The sequence below is a fragment of the Tachysurus vachellii genome, chromosome 19, assembly GCF_030014155.1.
Source record: "Tachysurus vachellii isolate PV-2020 chromosome 19, HZAU_Pvac_v1, whole genome shotgun sequence".
Taxonomy (NCBI): Eukaryota; Metazoa; Chordata; class Actinopteri; order Siluriformes; family Bagridae; genus Tachysurus; species Tachysurus vachellii.
In genome coordinates this window covers 19,267,967-19,290,488 of record NC_083478.1, presented here as the reverse complement: position 1 = coordinate 19,290,488, position 22,522 = coordinate 19,267,967, and the positions used below count along the sequence as shown (strand labels likewise).

Below are 22,522 nucleotides of genomic sequence, written 5' to 3'. Positions count from 1 at the left end.
CTTTCTGTCTCTTTCTTTCTGTCTCTCTCTCTGTCTCTCTCTCTGCTTGTCTCTGTCTTGTCTCTCTTTCTCTCTGTTTCTGTCACTCTCTCTCTCTCTTTCTCTCTGTTTCCTTCTCTCTCTCTCTCTCTCTTTCACTCTCTCTTTCACTCTCTCTCTCTCACTTAACATTTAATAACAATAGTAATAATACAAGCGATCATTTTAACATTTGTATCAATCATTTATCTGGTGTATAAAGTAAGCATCGTGTTGTGATGTGAATTGCACGGCCTCGGCTAGCAGCACGGCAGTAATGTTTCATGATGTTCGAAGACGTTCCCTAAAACCCAGTATAGTGTATATATAAGACATTAATCAGATTTCCTCACAGTCCCAGAGTCTAGAGTCCAGATGAATCTCATGAGATGTTTTTTTTTTTTTAGTGCTTGTTTGTTGGTGGTTTTCGGAGCATTAATAAACAGGAAATGACGGTAGCTTTTGATCATTTTTGGAAATTTATTTTATTGGTGATACTCTGAGAAAAGTGTATTATGGAATTAATTAATCAGGATTTATAAATCTATATTTTTAGCACTCTTAAATTCATTCTCTCTCTTTCTCACTCTCTCTCTCGGATCATTCTGCAGATAAAGAGCTCACTATTATTACAAAAGACAATGTTATGAATATTTTAGAAGGCTTGTAATAAATGAGAGCGACGTTCTTATTAAGCCGCTTCTTATTCGGGCCGGTCTATTTTCAAAAGTTATTATCACACTTCCTGTGCTGTATTATTCATCTCCGTCCATCTGTGGACAATATGACCTTTTTAATAACACAATGTTTTTTGTGTATCTTCCTGTATCCTCTCTCTCTCTCTCTCTCTCTCTCTCTCTTTTGTGAATTGAACTTGGACGATTTACTTTCTCAAAAAAAGAGGAAAAAGGATCAAATTCAATTCAGTTTAATTAAAGTTTATTTGTACCTTGAGAGGAACCAGACTCAAAGCGGAACCCATCCTCATATGGGTGACACTGTAGGGTGTGATTATAAATATACAGTCTGACAAATGTTGTATTGATGAGGAGACTGTTGTCCTTAAGGACCACATGGAGTTGGAGCTCCTCTTTTGTACAGCAGAGTCTAACTGGAACTGGAACATCTCTAGATGTCTCAGGATCCTCACAGAGTCGGCCTCATCTCAGTGGAGGTCCAGAATCTTCATGGCGCGGAAGACAATCGGAGCTGGTACAAGTTCTGGATGCCTCGGGATGAGTAGAAGAGAAGAGAGAAGCAGTGGAGAGGAATTAACATAGCTGCTGTTCATAATATTAGCAAGCACTAGATGATAATGTGCGTTTGGTCTGATGTACTAGAGCACAATATTATGGGAAGTATTATGTATATGTGTACGCCTGACTAAAGAGATGTTTTTAATCTACATTTAAACTTAGAAAGTGTGTCTGAGCAACGAACACTATCAGGAAAATAGTGTATAAGAAAACGCTCTATCACCTTTAGTAGACTTAGTTATTCTGGGAACTACCAGAAGTCCTGAATTTTGTGATCTCACAGAGCGTGAAGGATTGTAGCGTGTTAGAAGACTAGTTAGATACATGGGAGCTAAACCATTAAGAGCCTTGTGTGTGAGTAGCAGCAGTTTGTAATCAATTCTAAACTTAACAGGTAACCAGCATAAAGATGATAGAATTGGGTTTATATGATCATACTTTCTTATTTGTTAAGAACTCTCACAAATTCAGGTGACAAAACCGTCAGAACAATGTCCTTATAGAGGATTCAGAACACAGCCGGACATTTATTTCAGAAGACAACGGAGGTAAAGTGGGTTAGACTCAGAGATTGACTCTAAATAAAAGTAAGGCTGAGTTAAAGATCGAGTCTGAATAAAAATGAGAATGAGTCACAGATTGGCTCAGAATAAAAGTGAGGATAAGTCAGATATTTGGCTGGGTCAGATAAATATCAGAGAGCACTGATACTGGAGACTCCTTCACTGTCATTATTTCCCCATGAATGAGCTGTTACTATGGAAACGTTAACATATTAGAGCTCAGATTTGAGATCGACTTATTAGATGTATAGAGATTTCCCTGCATGTTGCTATATTTATTTTTTGCAGATATTATGATAGAAGTGAACATTTTGAATGAATTGCCGCCTTCCTCCTTCCTCAGCAGTGTCGATGTTATACAGCGTTCACCATCATGTGTGTGTAGAGGTGAACATCGGTAAACCTTTAGATCTTCAACTGCAATGTAAATCTGCTGCCTGTGAACTGGTGAAGGTTTTCCAGGCGCAGGAAGCATAGCTCTAGTTAGAGAGACGATCCAACCAGGTCTCCTGCTGCTTTCAATAAGCTCTTCTCGTTAGCTGGTTATTTTAATGACCTCCTGTGGAGTCACATCCTCGTTTACGCTCGGCATTTTGTCTTTTAGATATAAATATATAGATTTAAAATAGGATTGAAATGCAGACACATTTAAACAGTAGTGTAAGAAGAGATGTGTGTGTGAGAGAGAGAGAGAGAGAGAGAGAGAGAGAGAGAGAGAGAAAGGTATGTTGCACAGTTAGACAGAAAAGAGTCGTTGATTGTGTGTGGAATTCAGAAGTTCAGGAATGCGTCCCCCTCTAGCCACGTCCTGCATCCAGTAACACACACACACAGGCACACACAGGCACACACAGGCACACACAGGCACACGCTCACTCCTCCGAAGCAGCAGTAGGAAGCACGTGGCCCTTGTACCTTGGCGCCTTCTGTATTATTTACATGTACAACTGTGTACTCAGTGTGATGAAGGTGGTAACAGCATCAGCCTGGTCTTCATCTTCATCTCTGTTCGAAGCTGTACTGCTTCTGGTCTCACGTGGGATTAGTCAGAAGTTGATTCGTTTCCTGTAGCAGCAGTGCTGATAGCTGGGTCACAGACAGGAGACACTTTCACAGTTGGAGTCTCTGGTGTCAGAGATTTGCAACAACCAGAAGGTTTTCCACCATGTGGAAGTCTTCAGGAGAGAGAAGGCTGCACTTCCTTTTTAGAGTATGACCATAAAAAACATTCTGAAGAAAGAAAACGAGGTTGGTCATATCTGATTTGATGTAAGTAATAACATGAATAAATATTTTCTATTTGCTGTTTTCTCTCTAACACTTCCTACCTCATTACTGAGAGCTGATTCTGTTATTCGTCCTGTCTCTGGCTTTATATCCTGGCACTGAATCTCTCTGCTCTTATGTGCTCAGGTGAGAGAAGGTAGAGCTGCGCTTCCTCCAGCTGACTGCAGACCCGTCCATACGTCACGCCTGCAGACAGACATCAGATGAGCATGTGAGCCTTCGGAAGGATTCGGTCATTTATAAATTGTACAAGTACACTATAAGTATGAGGGTATGACTATAAATACAGTGAGTCTAACAGTTTGCAGTTTTAGTGCAGTGATAATTGAGTTCCTGAATGATTTAACACTTTTAGCTGCCAAAATTAAATCCACTGCCTGAATTCGTGTCAAGCAATTCCGTCTTAAATGGATGTGTGATGTTAATGAAAACGCAATTCTTGTTTTCGGCTAAAACACCTCACCAGTGGCGGTAAACTTTCCTTCTGCCGTGCATCTATTTTTTCCCATAATAACGAATTAAATCAAATAATCTAAACAGTCCCTGCTGTTACTGACATTCTGACTTATTTGCTGCCTGTGACACTTTCTGACCAATCAGAATCCACCAGCCAGACCAGTGATCATCATCCTGGACACTCTGCACTGTGGCGGTTCTGCTTGGCAGCCGTTTCGCTGCAGCTTTTGGACCACCCGGTTAACGTCTGTCCCTTTTGGACAGCATGATAGGGACATCTGTCCTCTTCTCATTTTGGACCAGTTTAAAGTCTCTCGTGTGACCTTCTTCCTGCAGGCATCCCAGAAGTCTGTTCACCAGACTGAAAAACATGCCATTGCAACTTACTCTATCCATGAGGAATGATTTATTTTAGTAATTAATCATCTCTCCTCCACGAAAAAAAACAAAAACAAAAAAAAGGACCATATTTCAGGGATATGAGACTTCCTGCAGTTCTGGTCATCTTGGGTGATGCAGGATTTCTGTAAGATGGACAGCACTTTGTCCAGGGTTTTGTACTTGTTATACAAATGCTTATACAAATGCTTTTTTTAAGCATTTATTCTAGGAGTAAAGGAGGCAGATGCTGCTAATATTGGACGTCATGGTTAATACAATATGCGACAGCCATTAAAAGTCTGAACATATTTTTTAGGGCAGAACAGAAACCTGTGTTACCACAAAGCAAACAAACAGCGTATATCACATAGAACTGCAAGGATACACAGACAGATAGACGACAGAGATCCAGAAAGCATTCTGAGGTCAAGCTCACAATAAGAGAAGACAAAAGCGTGAGGATAAAAGACTGACCAGTCGCGCAGAGACACACCTTATTTACACTGACAATGTAGTGACGTGGTAGCGTAGAGGAAACACATCTCCAGAAGAATGTAATGATAGCATGATGTAGGGAATATGAATTTGAGTACAGTAATGGAGAGAGTAAAGTGTGGTATAGAGAGTTGTGTAGATTGTACAGAGTAGTGCAGATTGTATAGAATAGAGTGTAGTGTAGAGAGTAGTGTGTAGTGTAGAGAATAGAGTGTAGTGTAGAGAATAGTGTAGTGTAGAGAGTAGAGTGTAGTGTAGAGAATAGAGTGTAGTGTAGAGTGTAGTGTAGAGAATAGAGTGTAGTGTAGAGAGTAGAGTGTAGTGTAGAGAGTAGATTGTAGTGTAGAGAGTTGTGTAGATTGTATAGAATAGAGTGTAGTGTAGAGAGTAGTGTGTAGTGTAGAGAGTAGTGTGTAGTGTAGAGAGTAGTGTGTAGTGTAGAGAGTAGTGTGTAGTGTAGAGAGTAGTGTGTAGTGTAGAGAGTAGTGTGTAGTGTAGAGAGTAGAGTGTAGTGTAGAGAGTTGTGTAGATTGTATAGAATAGAGTGCAGTGTAGAAAGTAGAGTGTAGTGTGTAGAGTGTAGAGAGTAGTGTGTAGTGTAGATAGTAGTGTGTAGTGTAGAGAGTAGTGTGTAGTGTAGAGTGTAGTGTAGAGAGTAGAGTGTAGATTGTATAGAATAGAGTGTAGTGTAGAAAGTAGTGTGTAGTGTAGAGAGTAGTTTAGATTGTAGATAGTGCAGATTGTACAGAGCAGACTGTAGTGTAGAGAGCAGTGTAGGTTAATGTATAGAGTGTACTATAGAGTGGAGAGTACTTTATTAACTTTACTCTCGCTCTCCTTGGGTCTCACTCTCTATTTCTCTATCTCAGATGGTGTTAAAGGACAAATAATCAGACACAGACAGACGCATTCTTACTGTTGCCACCAAGAAGTGACATATTCCTCGTACATTATGGAAGTTTTCCAACCTTCAAGAAGTTTTATCTATCAGACCATGTCATACTTTTTATCCATTTATGGTTACATGTACAAGTAACAAGTCAGTTTCGAGCTAAAAATCAGTGTTCCTGGACTTCAGTGTACTTCGCTATTACACTGTTACTACACTAACCTTGAGCATCTTGTGTACATCGTATCGCCTCCCCGCTTCATCTGTGTGTAGGATTTTCCAGATTTCTGACCAGATTTTGAAATATTCTGGAAGTTTCCGAGGCAGTGCACAGTAAACGGAGTATATTGAGACATGGTGGTGTGTGTAGCTTGTGTAGTGTTGGGGAGTGTGAGATGAGGTCTGGGGGAGGAGGTGGAGCTGGAATGCCTTTAAAGTTGGTTGTTTTTATTTCTTTTTCCCCCACACACACACACATACACATTTACACAACCCTTCAGACAGACACACGCATACACACCCCTTAGTCAGAGGAATCCTCATTTCACCTTGGCAACAAGGACAACAGGGATGGATGAAGGATAATGTCTGGATGGATAATGTATTCAATGGATATGGATAATGGATTCAATGTTAGAGATTTAAGCACTTATGTACGTCGCTCCGGATAAGGGCGTCTGACAAATGCTGTAAATGTAAATTTAAATGAAGGTGGAAACAGTGAAGCGGGATGGTCGATAGTGAGCATGGGATTTAAACGGTGCAGAAAAAAGGATGGTTTCTTTGTAATTGCTTTGTATTATATTAGACATGTTGCTCAGAAGGTGTTGAGAAATTGTCTACAACACAGGACATGATGCTGGTCTCAGCTACAAGGCATCAACCATGGGTTTACGTTAATGCACTCGTGCGAAATACATTATCGTTTCCATGGGAACGACGGAGTACAGTGTGGGCAAAGTTCCACAGTTTAAAAGATTTCAGACTTTTAGATTTCGTGATCAGACTGTATGAAGGTAACTTTAGCGTTAACCTTTACTGCTAAACCTGTGTGAACAGCACACTGGGGAATAGCTAAACACATGAAAGTGAGCCCATGAGAATTTTGTGGTTTACTGGCATGTGTCTCTGTGTGTGTGTGTGTGTATCATAAGTTTATATATGTGTATGTTATATATATATATTTCTATATGTGTGTAGATATGTGGGTGTATGAGTATGACTGCATGAGTATATGTGTATATGCATGTGTGTGTGTGTTTGTGTGTGCACGAGTATATGTGTGCATGCATGAGTGTGTGTGTGCACATGGGTATATGAGTGTACGTGTGTGCGCGCACATAAGTATATGGGTGCACCGGTTTGTGGAAAGAAAAGGCTTTTGTGAAAAAAAGTGAAAGGAAAGAATTAAGTTTTAATAATTGAGTTTCTGGAGTATCTTGAGCTTTTTCTCTGTTCTGAATGGGACACTGGGGTTGTGATGATGTTTGAAATAGAATCTACCACAACAATATGAAACAATTATTATAGTATATTATACAGTATTATGATTCTTCAATATCAATTCGATATTTTTATTTATTGTTTCCTTAGTAATGGCGGTTTTACAGTGACATGCACTTACTTTATCTTACACTAATAATTATCTGATATATGTTGTTATATAACATGTATCATTGTTGAGATGGTAAGCTTTTCTGTGAGTTTGTGTGATGTTTGTTTGCTGCTGCTGCTGCAAAAAAGTCAAGCAATTTTGGCTGCAAAAATAAGAAAAAACTCCATAATCCTGGAGGAATGGTCTTAAAAGGGATCTCCTTGGAAGCCGTTCTGATAGTCTGTGTACGATTCTCCTGAGGGAACTACTGAAGGATGCAGCTGGAAATGTGAAAAGCACTCACTTTACAAATCGTATTGGAGCTTCTAAGCTTATTATCTAAAGAAGGCTTTAGGGCTGTCGGCATTCCACACACTTACACAGACACACACACACTTTCCGAATAGCGAGCAGACCTGATGATTCTGATATTTCTTCAGGCATTATGCCGACACAATGTAGAGTTAACAACACAATATCATCAATCATCAACGTTAAGAAAAAATGCAGCATCAGCATCCACTCTGTTTCAGCTGCTCTGCAAATATCACTATCTGTTTTCCCATTTAAACCCAAACTGTCTGTGATCTGCTTCTGCTCCTTAAGCACTGGGCAAAAAAACCCAGAAGTGAAAATGTCAGCACGGTGTGTGTATTGTGACTCGAGTTCTTCATCCTCAGCTTCATCGGTCAAGTTCATAATGACGCAGAGTTCATGGCAACCGGTAACTCGGGAATTCAGCAGTTCAAAACCTCCTACTTTACACTTTAAAGCATACAAATGAACTCTCACTTAAAGCCATATACAAAAACGTTGTTGACTTCGTTCTGACTTTTCTCCATGAGCACCCGCATGCTGAATTGACTTTTCTGATACTGAAACCTTGACTACAAACAGATTCCCATCCATTAATGGTCTTTTTCAAAACTACTTTGTATATTTTTTCTAACTCAAGCACTTTCAGTTGACACAAAAATGTATTAAAATATAAAATACAACAGGTAAAATATAAGATACATAAAAGTAAACCAATCTGAGCAAAAGAAAGACGTTTAGTCTCTTCCCGTGAAGACATTTCCAGTCCCAAACATAACACAAACATTTCTTCAGCTCATGTTTGTGTGAATAAGTCGATTTTCATTTCATGTCTGTAGTGAAAGGGTAAAGAGTTCATTTTATACTGTCCTGGTGATCAGATCTCTAACATATAAATCAGTTGATGTGTTGAAGGCTAAATATTTATTCGTAGGTTAATTTTGGAATAATTCTGTAAACCATGCTTATCTGTCGAGATGCTGCTTCCACCAACTTTTGAAGTAAAAAAGATATTTTTTTTCTCTCTGTCTGTTTAAGTGATCATTCCACCTCTACTCTACACATTATAATAGCTTGAGTGGCCACACGATGCGATGCTTTCCATTTTAAAAAAACATGCAAACGAGCACTCTAACAAAGCGCAGATTTATCCGAGCATCTCGGAGGTTTCCCAGTGCTGAACCGCGGGCCGCTCACGTGGCTCGCAGGCAAATTGCTTCAGCAGCTCATGTGGAAGTAAACAAAATGCTCTCATGTGTATTAAGCATCAAAGAACAAGATTTGTCTGAGCTTTCACGTTCATGTTCAGGTGTGAAAAGAGGAAGCTGACAGACATCCATGTACAACTGACAGGAACTACTGGGTTTACTGTTCTGTCACCTGATCGAGATTCTCTCTCACTCTCACTCTCTCTCTCACTCTCACTCTCTCTCTCGCAGGTCCAGGACATACACACAGTGTGTGTATATGTGTATGTTTTGTGTAGCAGTGTTGTGGAGCTGCAGTAGCCAATGAGCAGCATGGGCAGGACAGCGCTGAGAGGTGAAACCACAAACACTGACATTTAAACGTGTATGTAACCTAGTGAAGCAGTATTAATGTATCCAATGATGGAGATTTAAGCACTTATGTACGTCGCCCTGGAAAAGGGCGTCAAATGCTGTAAGTGTAAATGTAAACACATCACGCGGCTTTACATCTCACACCTGTATATCTCAGCTGATTAAATCCGAGCTATGATGGTACTGTGTTCAGGAAATAAATACAAATTTTGGGATTTAATATATATTTCATGTATTTAAAATATACATTTTCACATTTTAAAAATCTAGTAGCCCTGATGTTCCAGGGTGGACAAAATAATCGGTTCGATCACTAGATCACTAAAACTAGATCTAAACGTTTTAATTTTTTGCGGTTTTTAAACACGAATTCCTTCTCACTGCTGCATCTGGTTCTGAGATGATGCACACAAGCTGTGCTATGAGATACAGCGTCCATGAGACAATATTTACCCCATATGATATTGACATAAATATGAAACTAATTATGGAATGGCAATAAATTGCAGCATCAATACATTTTTATTGTAGTAAAACTAGATCTGGATTTCTAATAGCAGGCCTAATTTTTTTCCTATTATTAACTTGTAATTAGAATCTTTTCCACTGTAATAAATGGAGTTCTTTTCTTCGCAGAAATGCCAGATAACTAGTATGTTACATTACCAACCCTCCACCTTTAGACGTTCATACTAACTGGATCAAGTGCTTTTTATGCATTAACGTCTCATTGATGTTTCGTTTGGTTTTTTTTGTCCTTTAGACCAGAAGGAGAGTAAGAAGGAGAAGGCAGGCAGGAGTACTCCTGTCACCACAGGACCTGCACCGGTGAAAGGTGAAACACTTCACTTACTGATGATTAGGTTTTTGTAACAATTACAAAGAGTGATTTCGAATCCACCTCAGGTGCTAGTTGAACTGCAGTTCATGCATAAGTCACTCTGAGTTCAGCTGGTGCCTGGAGCAATTTAGAAAATCTCTCTGTAATGGAAAAGTACTTCATATAGTTGCTGTTAGTAATGTTTTTTTTCCTCATACATAAAGATACAGACTAAACAATATACACTGACATGTAAAAAAAAAGAGAATGCATAATGTGGAATAGTTTGATTGTGTTGCGTCAAAGAACCTTTATGTACAGTTGATGTGTTCCTGTGCATGAGTCATTTATTTATGGAAAGCTGTTTTAAGATGCAGGAATGCTGTTGTTTTATGATACGGTGAATGGAATTTTGGTGTAGTCTATGCTGTAGAACAGATGTAACATCAATCAAAAAACCATTTAGCTGTTTTTTTTTTTTGTTTTTTTTTTGAGAAATGGCACCACTAGAGTCAGATGATTACACATACATCTTTTGAATTTTCATTGTCAGCCCTCTGTGTCCAATTGACTCAGTAAACAGAGTTGTGATCTCTCTCTCTCTGTTTAGCACCAGAGTCATTCTCATGGGAAGAGTATCTGAAGGAGACATCATCGTTACCAGCTCCTCCAAGCTGCTTCAAACAGGTGAGAAATAAAAGCGGTTCAAACAGCAGACTGTCTCAGGCGTATTAGTCGTATTAGTTTCCTCACACACTGTCAGAGCAGCTGAACACGCGCTGCTCTTCTCAAAAATGGCTTCAGGAGAGCACGAGCGAGTAAGCCAGCAGAATGAGTGGCATTTTAATTTTGTGTACAACCTTTAATTGTGGGAGCAGGAGATACTGGTCAGAAGTCCTTCCACAAGGAGACGGACTGGTCAAGCTTCAGATGTGACAGTCAGATTTCTTTTGGGAGCAGTCGGGATTTGTCGGAAACACTTTAGGAAAGGGTTGGATTGGTCCAAATCTTTCAAGTTACAGACAAGATTTGGTCAGAATTCCCTTAGGATATGGGTGTAATTAGTCAGAGTTCATGTAGGAGCAGGCAGTATTGGTCAGAATTACTTCAAAAGCACACAGGATTTGTCAGAATTCCTCCAGAAGCATTGGGAGAACTGGATTGGTTGGAATTCCTTCAGGAGTAAACAGATAGGACTGAATTCTTTCTGTAGCATGCAGGATTGGACAGAATTACTTTGAAAACATTGCCTATGCATGTGAACAACAAAGGTTCTTTTAATCCATCTCTTTTGCAGTCACGCATCCCTCCATCAAACGACTTTAAGGCTGGGATGAAGCTGGAAGCTCGCGACCCTCGTAACTCCACCTCCGTCTGCATCGCCACAGTGATGGGCATAACGGGAATCAGGCTCCGCCTTCGCCTGGACGGCAGCGACAACACCAATGACTTCTGGAGGCTGGTCGACTCCTCGGATATTCAGCCCATAGGAACGTGTGAGAAGAACGGAGACATGCTACAGCCCCCATTGGGTAAGCCCCCATCCATTCGGCTTTTCATTTAGAATGCATGATACAAACTTACTTAACTCTACATATCTATCTTTCTCTCCAGGGTTCCGGATGAACGCCTCATCATGGCCCATGTTTTTATTGAGGACACTGAATGGGGCAGAAATGGCACCAGCGTCTGCGTTCAAAAAGGTGAATTTTTTTAATCTTTGTTGTTGGTATATCTTTATGTTTATTATAGCATTTCAAGGGCATGTTGTTTTTATAAAAAAAACGAAGGACATTTGTATCAATATTGTTTGCGCATATCTTTTCGGTCAGGAACCTCTGAGGCCGTCTCAGAATAGTTTCAAACCAGGCATGAAGCTAGAAGCAGTGGACAAGAAGAACCCATACCTCATCTGCCCTGCCACCATCGGTGAGGTCAGAGGTGAAGAGGTGTTTGTGATGTTTGATGGATGGAGAGGCGCGTTCGATTACTGGTGCCGTTACGACTCTAGAGACATCTTTCCTGTGGGCTGGTGCGCAGTTACCAAACACAGCCTTCAGCCGCCTGGGAACAGCAGTGAGTAGAAAATCTGATCATCAGCATTCTGTAGCTTAGACTTGTTCTTCTGGGTCATGACTGAATTGTGTGTTAAAATGTTAGCACAGATGTTACATATGACCTTTGGGACTGTTCCTCCCAGATCCACAGCCGGTCTACATCCATCTTTTACATGATTGTTGATTAAGTACCACTTGTAGCTTGATGCTAGTCATGCTGTTATAGGAAAATAATCAACACCCTCATGCAAAGTGTAGATATGGCTACATTCCACCGTGACCTTTTTTATTCCTCTTAAACCACATCAATCTTCCAAACGGTTACAAATTTATAAATTTGCCAATGACAGAATTATCATGATTTTTATCAGTTTACAGTTAATTTTGTAGAATGTCTCTGAGACAAGTTATCCTTATGATATCACATCTGATAACAGTCATTCCTTCGATAGTTTGTCTTTCCTTGCTCTTCAATTTAGTAAGACAAGAAATAGGCAAAAAAGTTACGTCACATGGAAACTGTAAACGCCAACATCCTGGAGACTTTCCCACTGGAAATGTACATAAATATTAAATCTGTTCAGAGTGTTATTTTTTTTGGATACACATTTTAAAATGATAATGTAGCTGTGATTTGAATTGAAGCAATTATAGGACTGTTCTTATAGATTTAAAATAATAATTCAAGCAATTGCAGAACCACTAGGAGGCAGCGTAACTCTATTCACATCAAAAGAAACAGCAGCCATAATACAGTGATTTACATAAAGAACAGTACAGGGCTAGGCTAAGTCAAAGGACGAGGAAGTTCCAGCTAGAGTCGACCCGATAACTAACGAACAGCTCGTAAGTAATAGTTAATCCTTTCTAATTCAGCCTTAATTTATATGTTCATTTCTAGTGGAGCTGGTAACTTTTCCTGTCTTTGAGTTTCACTATGTGACAAGCATATTAAGGGTGCCATTATTTATCTACAAAGTCCTCCATGTGCGGTTTATACTGTGTGTCACTCACGAGACAATGGTCCATTCGGCACATAGCTCGTTCACATGAAGCAGCCTTAAAGACACAGTAACCAGAAAAAAATGCCTCTGACATCTGGACAGCAATAAAACAGCCACAAGTGGAGAAAGTTTCTAGCAGGTTGTATTTTCTAAGAACCCAGACGTTTTGGTCATATTATCACATTAAATTCACAGTTAGCCCTCCATCCGAGCGGTCTCAGAAGCCCTGGAGTAGAGAAACAAAGTTTGCTATAGATGTGATAAAAAATGCCTACAAAGTAAACAAGAAGTAAACAAGAATCCAGTTTTATTTTCTTTTTCGTTGGGGAGTGTTTCATATACGAACAAAAAATGTTACGTTAAAGCAGAAAGCTAAGAGTTCATTTGACATTATTACGTCTCCACTGATATCAGGATGCAGTTTAACATGAAATAATGCTAAGGAAAATAATTAAGGTTTATACGTTGTTATTTCTGAGGCACAGTGGGAGGAGGGAAATCTAAACGTGCGTAAAGCCACATAAAAGGACATCAGTGAGAACCAAATATACAAATATAGGAAGTGTGATTTCTGTCCACTGACTCAACATGCAAGTGAAATCTCACTTTCTTCTCTCGAGTTGCTAAACACGGTTGCTGGTGATGTTAATAGTAGTGTGAACATCAGTAAGTCAAATGTTATTGTCTTGCTTGTTACTTTTTTCCTTGGTCTATAGTCAGGCCTTCAGTTCATATTTCTGGATGTGCTAACTGCAAACTGTGTTCCCGAAACCTACCCTACATCTTGCGTATTTGCTTTAATTCCTAATCAAATATAGGTAACTATGACAACATTCCCTGTGGATGTCAAATCCTTGCATTTAGTTTTCACTTTTGTTCATCTGAGTGAGAATTAAGATGGATTTGACGTCTCAGCTCATATGTATTAAACTTTAGATAAGATTCTATAACATAATGGAAGTTAATTGAAAAAGTAGCTCCATTGAGCTTAAAAAAAAAAATAAGAAAAAGCAGTAACAGCCTGGTCGGGTTCTCAGCTGTCAGTCATTTGTGTTGACATAGCAACTCTGGCAGCGATCTCTGCTTTTTTCCATTCAGTGTGTTCGCTTTACCGGCTTTCCACTTATAATGGAAATGGTTTAATTACACGGGCTAAGCATCCTAAGACGATTATTATGATGGATTATGGTAGCTGTGGTTATTGTGGTTGTTTCTGTGCATTTTTTTAGCTTGGCTTTTACCAAATTTTCCAAACAGAGCAGGAGAATCTTTTGCTCTGTGTCACATCAGCCATTCATCGATACTGTGTTTAACTGTGTAATTTGATTGCGTGTTCACGTGTGTGTATAACATGTGCTGAGAGCTTTATAGGGCAACATCTGTGTATAATCTGTCATTTGTTTGTATATCTAAGGCAGTCTATGAAAAACCAGTCAGATGTTGCTATGATGCAATTCTGGACAAAAAAAAAACATGTTTTGTCCAAAATGTAGGTTTTCTGCAAGTAAAACATGAACATATTTTCTGTATATGCCATGTGCGATTTACTCACAGATGGTCAAGTTGGAGGATATTTACATACTGCATCTGAGGGAACATAAGCTAAACTGATTAGTTTGTAATCATACTCAGGTTCTTTATCTGCATAAAGTTTGAAGAAAGGAGTCACCTTTAGTTATATACCGCAGTAAAAACACAACCAGTGTTGGTCATTTTTGGATAAATCCAAAAGAGAAATAAAACATTACAAAACCAAAGCAGAGGAGCCAATAGAAGATCCAAGGCTTTCAAAAGACTCAGATCCCTGAGAGGATAAATAGTTCAAGAGTTGTCTAAAATAGGGGACTTTTTAGTGGACACAATTTTTACATCATTTAGCAGACATTTCTAAATAAATGACTGTATTGAAAGTTATTTCCACATGTTGGTGTAAAGAAAGAAAAGTTGCCTGAAAAGATGATGATGATGATGATGTGGTTCTTCTTCAAACAATGACTGATTTTACCTCAGATGATGAGACAGAAACTGATGTGGATGACTTCTTAACCTTTTGTCTATAATGAGCTTATATTTATTGGTGTATATATAAAATAAGGGAACACGATCATCACAGTGTATCACCAATTCAGTTAAACTTCAGGGATGTCAATCTGTCCAGTTCTTTGGTGCAAATGAAAGTGACAACAGGTACACTGGGGAGGCAACAGCAAGGACAACCCAAAAAGTCACAAGTATGATGCAGTACCTATAACATAGTCAGGTTGCCCAGGTAGTCCAGCTCCTCCAGGATGACACATCTTGATGTGCACATTAAAAAGTGCTGTGGTGTGTCCCCAGCACAGTTTCAAGAGCATGGAAGAGATACCAGAATATGGGCCATTACACCAGGAGAGCTGGACAGGGCCATAGAAGGGTGACAACCCAGCAGCAGATTGGTATCTGCCCCTTTGTGCAAGCAGGAACAGGAAAAGCACTGCCAAAGCCCTTCAAAATGACATCCAGCAGTGTTGCATGTTTCTGGCCACTGTCAGAAGCAGTCTCTAGTGTGACCTGTGCTCAAGGCCCAGCACCATGCAGCTTGATCGGCATTTGCCAGAGAGCACCAGAACTGGCAGCATCCAGAATGACCTGTTTGGCAGAGGGTCAGTGATGGTCTGTATAGGAATATCCTTGGAGGATCACCCACAGACCTCCATGTGCTAGTCAATGCTCCCCTTATTATTATGAAATCCTCAGAGCCACTGTCAAACCTTACACTGGTCAAACTGCGCCTCATGTGACCAGAGTGTGTAGGCTTCTGGTTTCTGGATGACAAAGGAATTGATGCCACTGACTGACACTCACGTTCCACAGACTTGAATCAATTGAGAGCCTCTGAGAACACATTCTGTCCAGGAGCTCTGGAAGGAGATCCCCCAGGACACCATCTGCCATCTGTGTGCATACGAGCAAGTGGGGGCCATATACACTACTAACTTACTTTAAGTTGCTGTGATGAAATTCATGCAGGTTAAACCAGCATGTAATTTAAATTTTACTTTGATTTTTTTTGCATGATTTTGAATCCATCCCCCACTGGGGTGATGATTCTGGTTTCCACTGACCATTGTCACATGTTTTGTTGTATGTATATGAGTGCAGTTTTCTCCATTTTTTCTGCTTAGTAAAGCATATAGTTTTCAATAATGTATAGTACAAAATGTCAAATCTGATTTTAGAGAAAGAGAGAGTCTGTGTGTCTCTAAAAGTGCAGAGGAAGGGAAAAAAGGAACTGCAAATTGAGGAATATCAAACAGTGAAGTAAAGAGAGAGGTGGAAAAAAGCTCAAGAGGACGAGAAGGAGGGGACGTGTGTTTGACAGGATATACGAGTCTCCTCAGTGAATGAGTGTACAGACGGTGCTGAAGCACATCACTACAGCTGTAACTCACATTAAGCACCGTTTTACGGTCTGCTTTGACACAGACGAAGAGGAGAAACTCCAGCTTTCGTGAAAGCTGTTTGGCCTTGACTGGAATTTTGCAGAGGGGAAAAACACAGGCTTTTAATTGTATTAAAAGTTGCTTGTATTTATGTTTCAGCAAAAAATTGTAAACTTCTGTTAGGGATTCATTCAAATTTGTGTTTAATAGAAATAGCACCAGTATGACACCAAGGATCGTTATCGGACGACACCGTGCCAAAAACAGTGGCCCGGAAACAAAGCTAACTTTTAGGTGCTTTAGTTTATGAAAATAAAGTAGAAGGATAAATATCAGGAATCACTACCAGATGGTTTCATTGCTATTATCATTGTCGGAACAGAAAAAGCAATATATTGCCGTATTTACTGTTTAACTGTTTGGATTGGGCCGTTTAAGAATTTATCTGAAAAGTTGTTCGTTAAACAAAGGAGATCTTTTTTTTTTTGCTTACCTGAAAGGTGGATTTGCATGAAACTGCAATATTCTGAAGAAAAAAAAACAAACAATAGCTTTAATGTTTGTCATTAGTTGAATAAAATTTTATATCTTTCTGTATTTACTTTAAATATTTTCATCCATTTAACATCAACTCTCTTTTTTTATTCCAGTATTCTTCCGAAAGTTACAGACTGTCTCGTGTTAGTTAGCTTCAACAATCACAGTCAAGAAACATTAACCCTGATGTTCTGTTCATAACCCTCTAAATGTTACGCCACCATCAGGGCCATCGTAAAGTTAAATTAGTAAAAGTAAAGTAAAATATCTGAAGTGTACTTTAGAAACACAAGATAGGGGAAATACCATAATGTTAATGTAGCTTCAGGGAGAAAATAACCCACATCATCATGTTGTTACTCGACTATAATATTTATATTTGTTAATATTTATGTTCATCATGAGGATATGAACTGATGTGAAACATTCGGACCATATATTATTTATTTATTACTAGACATAAATTGAGCTTATATAGCTGAATGAACTTTTATAAGATTAATTTAGTTTTTATAGTCTATATAAAGTCTCTTTAATATATTTAAATAAGTCCTATATATTTTTAAACCGTTTTATACGTGTTTTATTTTTCAAAAGTTATGAAAGATGTATCAGTAAAATATGATTAAAAAAAAATTATTAAATATATGTTTATCAATATTATTGTAATATATATTACACGTTTTATAATCTATTTCATATAGTTTTATACAAATACAAGATCAAGATTTATCTAATTGTACTTAATTGAATTAACACATTAAATATAGACAAAAACACACACTATCTTTATACGTTATAAATAATTGTACTGTGTTACTGTATTAAATGTGATAAATACGCAGGATATTTACCGGAGTGAATGAAAGAAAGTTCGGTTTTGTTGTTAAAGGCTAATCCGTTAGCAACAGGGCTTTTTACCTCAGATATCAGGCACCTGCGCGCGCCGCTCACGGATTTCCCGCCTCTGCACCTTGCCGCCCACGCGCTCTGTTATCATTCCTTCAGACTCCACCGCTCGCGCCTCCCTCTCTCTCTCTCTCTCTCTCTCTCTCTCTCTATCTCTATCTATACACTGTACGGATACCGGAAGGTTGGCCGATGGCCATTACAAGTAATTCATTTGGTCCAGGTGGGACCGACGTCGTCTTTGTTGTCACGTGCAGCGCGGTTCCGGTTTAAACCTGTTGTTTTTGGCGCGTGTCTCTACGGTGAGTCTCCATAGCTTTTGTTTCATTTTCTCATTTTCTGCTGAAACGGACGGTGTGTGTGTGTGAGAGAGAGAGAGAGAGAAAGTGGGTGTGTGAGAGAAATTGTGTGTGTGTGTGTGTGTGTGTGTGTGAGTGTGAGTGAGTGAGTGTTATCTGCAGATATTAAGGCAGTAATCTGGTTCCATCCCCTTTTGGTACCTTTTTTGTGTTACTGTTTTTTTTTTTTGTTTGGTTTTTCATTTGCATGCGAAATTCATCATAACACATTTAAAGGAAAACGACTCTACCTTTTTATTAAAAAAACAAAACACATTTCTGATGTAATTTAAAACAGAGAGAAAAAGCTTTTTTCCCCACAGACACCATTTCCCAGTGGTCCTTCTTAGAAGTAGACGAAGACTTTGGTGCAAAGGTTAGACTCGGAGTCCCAGAATGCAACGCCACAATCGTGTGGGGTAACAGAAGAGTGTTAGTTAAAGATCTACGAAGAGATGAACATGATGTGTACGGATGAGGGAGGAAGAGCTGGACAGAAAGAAGGACTAAATTGCCGCTGCATCTCCACCTTTAAGTGGAGATTAAGACATGAGGACGTTCTGCGTTTGACTTACCTCAGACGTGGAAACACCATTTTTGAACTTCAAGAATTTAAGCTCATCTTTCATTAGCGAGAGCTGTATAGTGTTCAATGCTACATGCAGGCTATGAATAATCTTTATTTATTTATTTATTTATTTTAGCTATAAGAATAATTTGGTTATTTGAGGTAAACCATTTGTTTCTCAACCATTTATAAACAAGCAAAAATCGTAAGAGTTTTGATAATATTATAAAAAAAAAGTATCTAATATCTCTTAATATCTAGTGTGAAACCTTTGATTTCATTCGTTAATCACTTTAACAGCTTCAATAAATAAACCATAATACAATATAGGAAATATGATATAATATTGTTCTCATTACAATTTTTTTTTTTCAGATTATTGTGTAGAAGGGGGGGCACGGTAGTTTAGTGGTTAGCACGTTCGCCTCACACCTCCAGGGTTGGGGGTTCGATTCCCGCCTCCGCCTTGTGTGTGTGGAGTTTGCATGTTCTCTCCGAGCCTCGGGGGTTTCCTCCGGGTACTCCGGTTTCCTCCCCCGGTCCAAAGACATGCATGGTAGGTTGATTGGCATCTCTGGAAAAATTGTCCCTAGTGTGTGATTGCGTGAGTGAATGAGAGTGTGTGTGTGTGTGTGTGTGTGCCCTGCGATGGGTTGGCACTCCGTCCAGGGTGTATCCTGCCTTGATGCCCGATGACGCCTGAGATAGGCACAGGCTCCCCGTGACCCGAGGTAGTTCGGATAAGCGGTAGAAAATGAGTGAGTGAGTGAGAGAGTATTGTGTAGAAGCAGCTGATTTGACCCGTACATTTTTCTAACTGATTTGTAAATTATTTTTGGCGTAATTTCAGTTAAAACATCTAGAAAATAAAAATTTTCTTTAGATTTTATTTTTTATTTATTTATTTATTTATTTATTTTTTGACCGGTTTGTTAGATCCCCTTTATCTCATGATAAATATTGTGTAGCGTAGAAATGGCGAATCTCTAAGCTTTAAGAGCACAACCGAGTGATTCCCTTTTAGAAAGAGAAGATAAAAGCCTTTAACTGGTTAAATGGTATTAATATGTAAATCCATGATTTATTTATTTTGTAATTTTGCAGAGCGCCCGCTGCTCTAAGCCACATGTACGGTGCGAGTCAAATGAAAACATTGTTGTAGTTATTATTAATAGTAATATTCTTATTATTTGATATTATTTAATATTATTTTGCATTTGTTGGTTGTAAATCTTGTTTGATGTGAATCTTTCAGTGCTTATCATATGTCCAGATTTCTTTTTTTTGGGGGGTTTCAATTCCCTTTTACTTTATGTTTATGGTTTTCATTTGACTTACCCCATTGATTAGATTTTTGTTTTTTAACGTTTCATTTATTATTGCGGTTTGTTCATTTATCACGGGTGTTCGTTTATTACTCCAACTCTGTGTGCTGTTTTTTTTTTCTTTTCTTTCACCCCATCTTTTATCCCTTTCTCTAGTCTTGCCTTCATCATTTTCAAATTATTTTGTTTGTTTCATTACACACACACATACACGCACACACACACACACAGCTGTCGTGGCCAGGCCACAGATTCACTACACGGCACACACAGTCGTTTCTCCCCCCTCCCTGAGGGAAAAGGGTCATGGGGAAATGAAGCAGCGGACCGGTGATCATTCCCATATGTCACCCCAGCAGCACCAAGGGAACTTTGGCAGATCGTTCCTGGCTTTTCCCCTCTTTTTAATCTCGCTCACTCACACTGCCCTCCAATTTAGTCATACAAGAGTTATTTAGGGTGCGCGCACACACACACACACTTCAGCACATGCCCACACACACATATAGCCAGCTTTACTGGGTTGTCTGTGTTCTTTTGTCTGTTCAGTGTATTTAGCATATTGTGACCTTTATGCGGACGCGCTTGCCTTGGATTTTTCACTCACGCACAGACAACAGCTTCACTGCTGTGATTTCCTCATTTCCTTCCTTCATTCACTCTTCGTCTTCATTAGTCCCCTATTTGTCATCATTAGTTGCTTGAGTGTTTCCCTATTCCTAGTGCCGTTCTCATCTCTGCAGTCAAACAAGTTATTTTAAAAAAAAAAAGGCACACACACACACACTCTGGCACACACTCTGCTGTGGTTGATTCAGATTATATAGATGTACATTTTTTATTATCCAGCCAGACCAAATTATTATTAGCTAGTCGTGTGTGTGTGTGTGTGTGTGTGTGTGTGTGTGGGAGATGTCCATGGTGCCCATGGGTCTCTTGGGAAAGGCTCCATGTCCCCTGTGGTAGAGAAAATGAATAGATGGATGATAAATGGTTAGATTAGCGAGTTAGGTGTGTTAAACAGCCTAAGGAAAGCGATCCTGATTCTCTTTCTAAAGTAACATGTCATGTTTGCCTTCAAATTTTTTTCTTTTTGATAATTGCTAACAAAACAGAACAGAACAAAAGCATTATTATTATTTTTTTTTAAGTGCAAATATTTATTTTGTATATTTCTTTTCCTTTTTCTGTATTTTTGTAACGTCAGGGAACAAACTAATTTCTTAATTTTTACCAATTTAGTGCAATGTGTCTGTTTTTGCCTGGAGTTTGTTTGGTAAATTATTTACTGTTACACACTGCATGTATCATGAAACCTCCTCACCTATCGGGATGTGCTGTTTTTGTCGTTTCGCCCATCTTCGCTGCGTGCCGTCCTAGCAGGAGCTTTGTTCTGCACTTTATTTTCTTCGTCAGCATTTCCACAAACCCTCATGTTCCTAATTCTGAACAGATCGTCGGTTTTCCGTACGTACCAATTAACCCGCGGAGTACAAATCGGTTGTCACGATCTCACCTGTATGGATTCACTCTGTAGTCACAGGATTTAACATGTAGTGTGGCATTTCTTTTTTGGCTCTTAAACCTAATTTTCCATTATTCTATTTTTAAGTATAACAAAATGATAGGTTTTTTCTTGTCATCCAACTGTTAAATTCACATTTTTCTGTTTAACGCAGACATGAACCGGTGGAGCGTTTCTTGTGAACTCCTTTAGTGATGTCACGAAATAAGCAACATCTTTAACCCATCATGTCCGACATGTAAATTATTAAAGGATGTCGTGCTAACCACAAACTTTTAGCTAAAGAAGGCACTTTCTCAGCTCACGTTCTGCACAACAGCTAACAAGAGACAAAACTCTGCTTGTTGTGGTACATTCAGACTTTTAGGTTTGGTTACTGGTGAGTAATTGCTGTAAATAAATGACTGAAATCTCATTCGTGTCCACATTTTTCTGTGTGTCCTGGAGCATTCAAACTGGTTAAAGGAGTAGACAATTTCTCAGTTTAACAGTCGAAAACAACACATGAACTTAGCGATAAAACCTTTTCACATTCTAACCAGACTTTTAAACTAATCTCTTCTAAAGAGTCTTGTTTCTTTTACAGTCACCCTGCCCAAGCCGCTGTCTGCACCTTCTTCATCCGCTTCGTCCTCCTTTTCATCGTCGCCGTCCAAGCAAACGAGACGCTCCATGCAGTCATCATACCGCCTGCCCACACCGCTGCCCCCGCTGCCCGTGAGGAAGGGCGTGAGGGGCCGGCGACCCAAAAGTGAGACCATCGCCCTGCTCAAGGCCCTGGCTGCATCGTCTGATATTCAGAGTCCAGGGGCTCACATGAGTACCACAACAGTGCCCGAATCTGCCCCACAGCTCATGCCCCGCCTATACAAGAAAAGAGGACCCAAACCAGGCAGCAAGGTATATAACAGAGGGTGGAGGTTTAATGCAGCGGGGCATTCTGTTATAGGAAAATAATCCACAATGTGGTGGTGGTGGTGTTACTGCTTTTGATTATTTTTTCAGTGACAGGATGTCCTACAGTATTTTATTCCTCTTTTATCACTGCAGTTTGCTGACAGTTTTTAATTCAGGAAATGATGAAATGCTATGGTTTTGTTTTTTTTGACATTTATAGTTACATAGAATGTGAACATCTTGGTTATGACTGTAAAGAGGAAACACTTGTTTTATGCTTGTGTTGTCACCCACATTTGTTTTA

General features: G+C 39.3%; 1 protein-coding gene and 1 long non-coding RNA gene across 2 annotated transcripts in view; one reads left to right on the top strand and one right to left on the bottom strand.

Moving 5' to 3' along the window:
- LOC132861815 (sex comb on midleg-like protein 2) overlaps positions 1-22,522 on the top strand; it is a 30,849-nt gene that overhangs the window by 1,044 nt on the left and 7,283 nt on the right. The window contains exons 2-8 of the mRNA XM_060893386.1: positions 8,694-8,796; positions 9,580-9,651; positions 10,247-10,323; positions 10,934-11,168; positions 11,251-11,339; positions 11,469-11,712; positions 21,908-22,221. Of these exons, the coding sequence (XP_060749369.1) occupies positions 8,766-8,796; positions 9,580-9,651; positions 10,247-10,323; positions 10,934-11,168; positions 11,251-11,339; positions 11,469-11,712; positions 21,908-22,221 (1,062 nt within the window). The 5' untranslated portion in view covers positions 8,694-8,765. The remainder of the gene's footprint in view (positions 1-8,693; positions 8,797-9,579; positions 9,652-10,246; positions 10,324-10,933; positions 11,169-11,250; positions 11,340-11,468; positions 11,713-21,907; positions 22,222-22,522) is intronic.
- LOC132861817 (uncharacterized) lies at positions 990-17,879 on the bottom strand. The gene is made up of 4 exons (XR_009649973.1): positions 17,578-17,879; positions 16,613-16,645; positions 3,166-3,310; positions 990-3,067 (listed from the first exon to the last, which is right to left on the bottom strand). It is a non-coding gene; the product is annotated as an uncharacterized LOC132861817 (long non-coding RNA).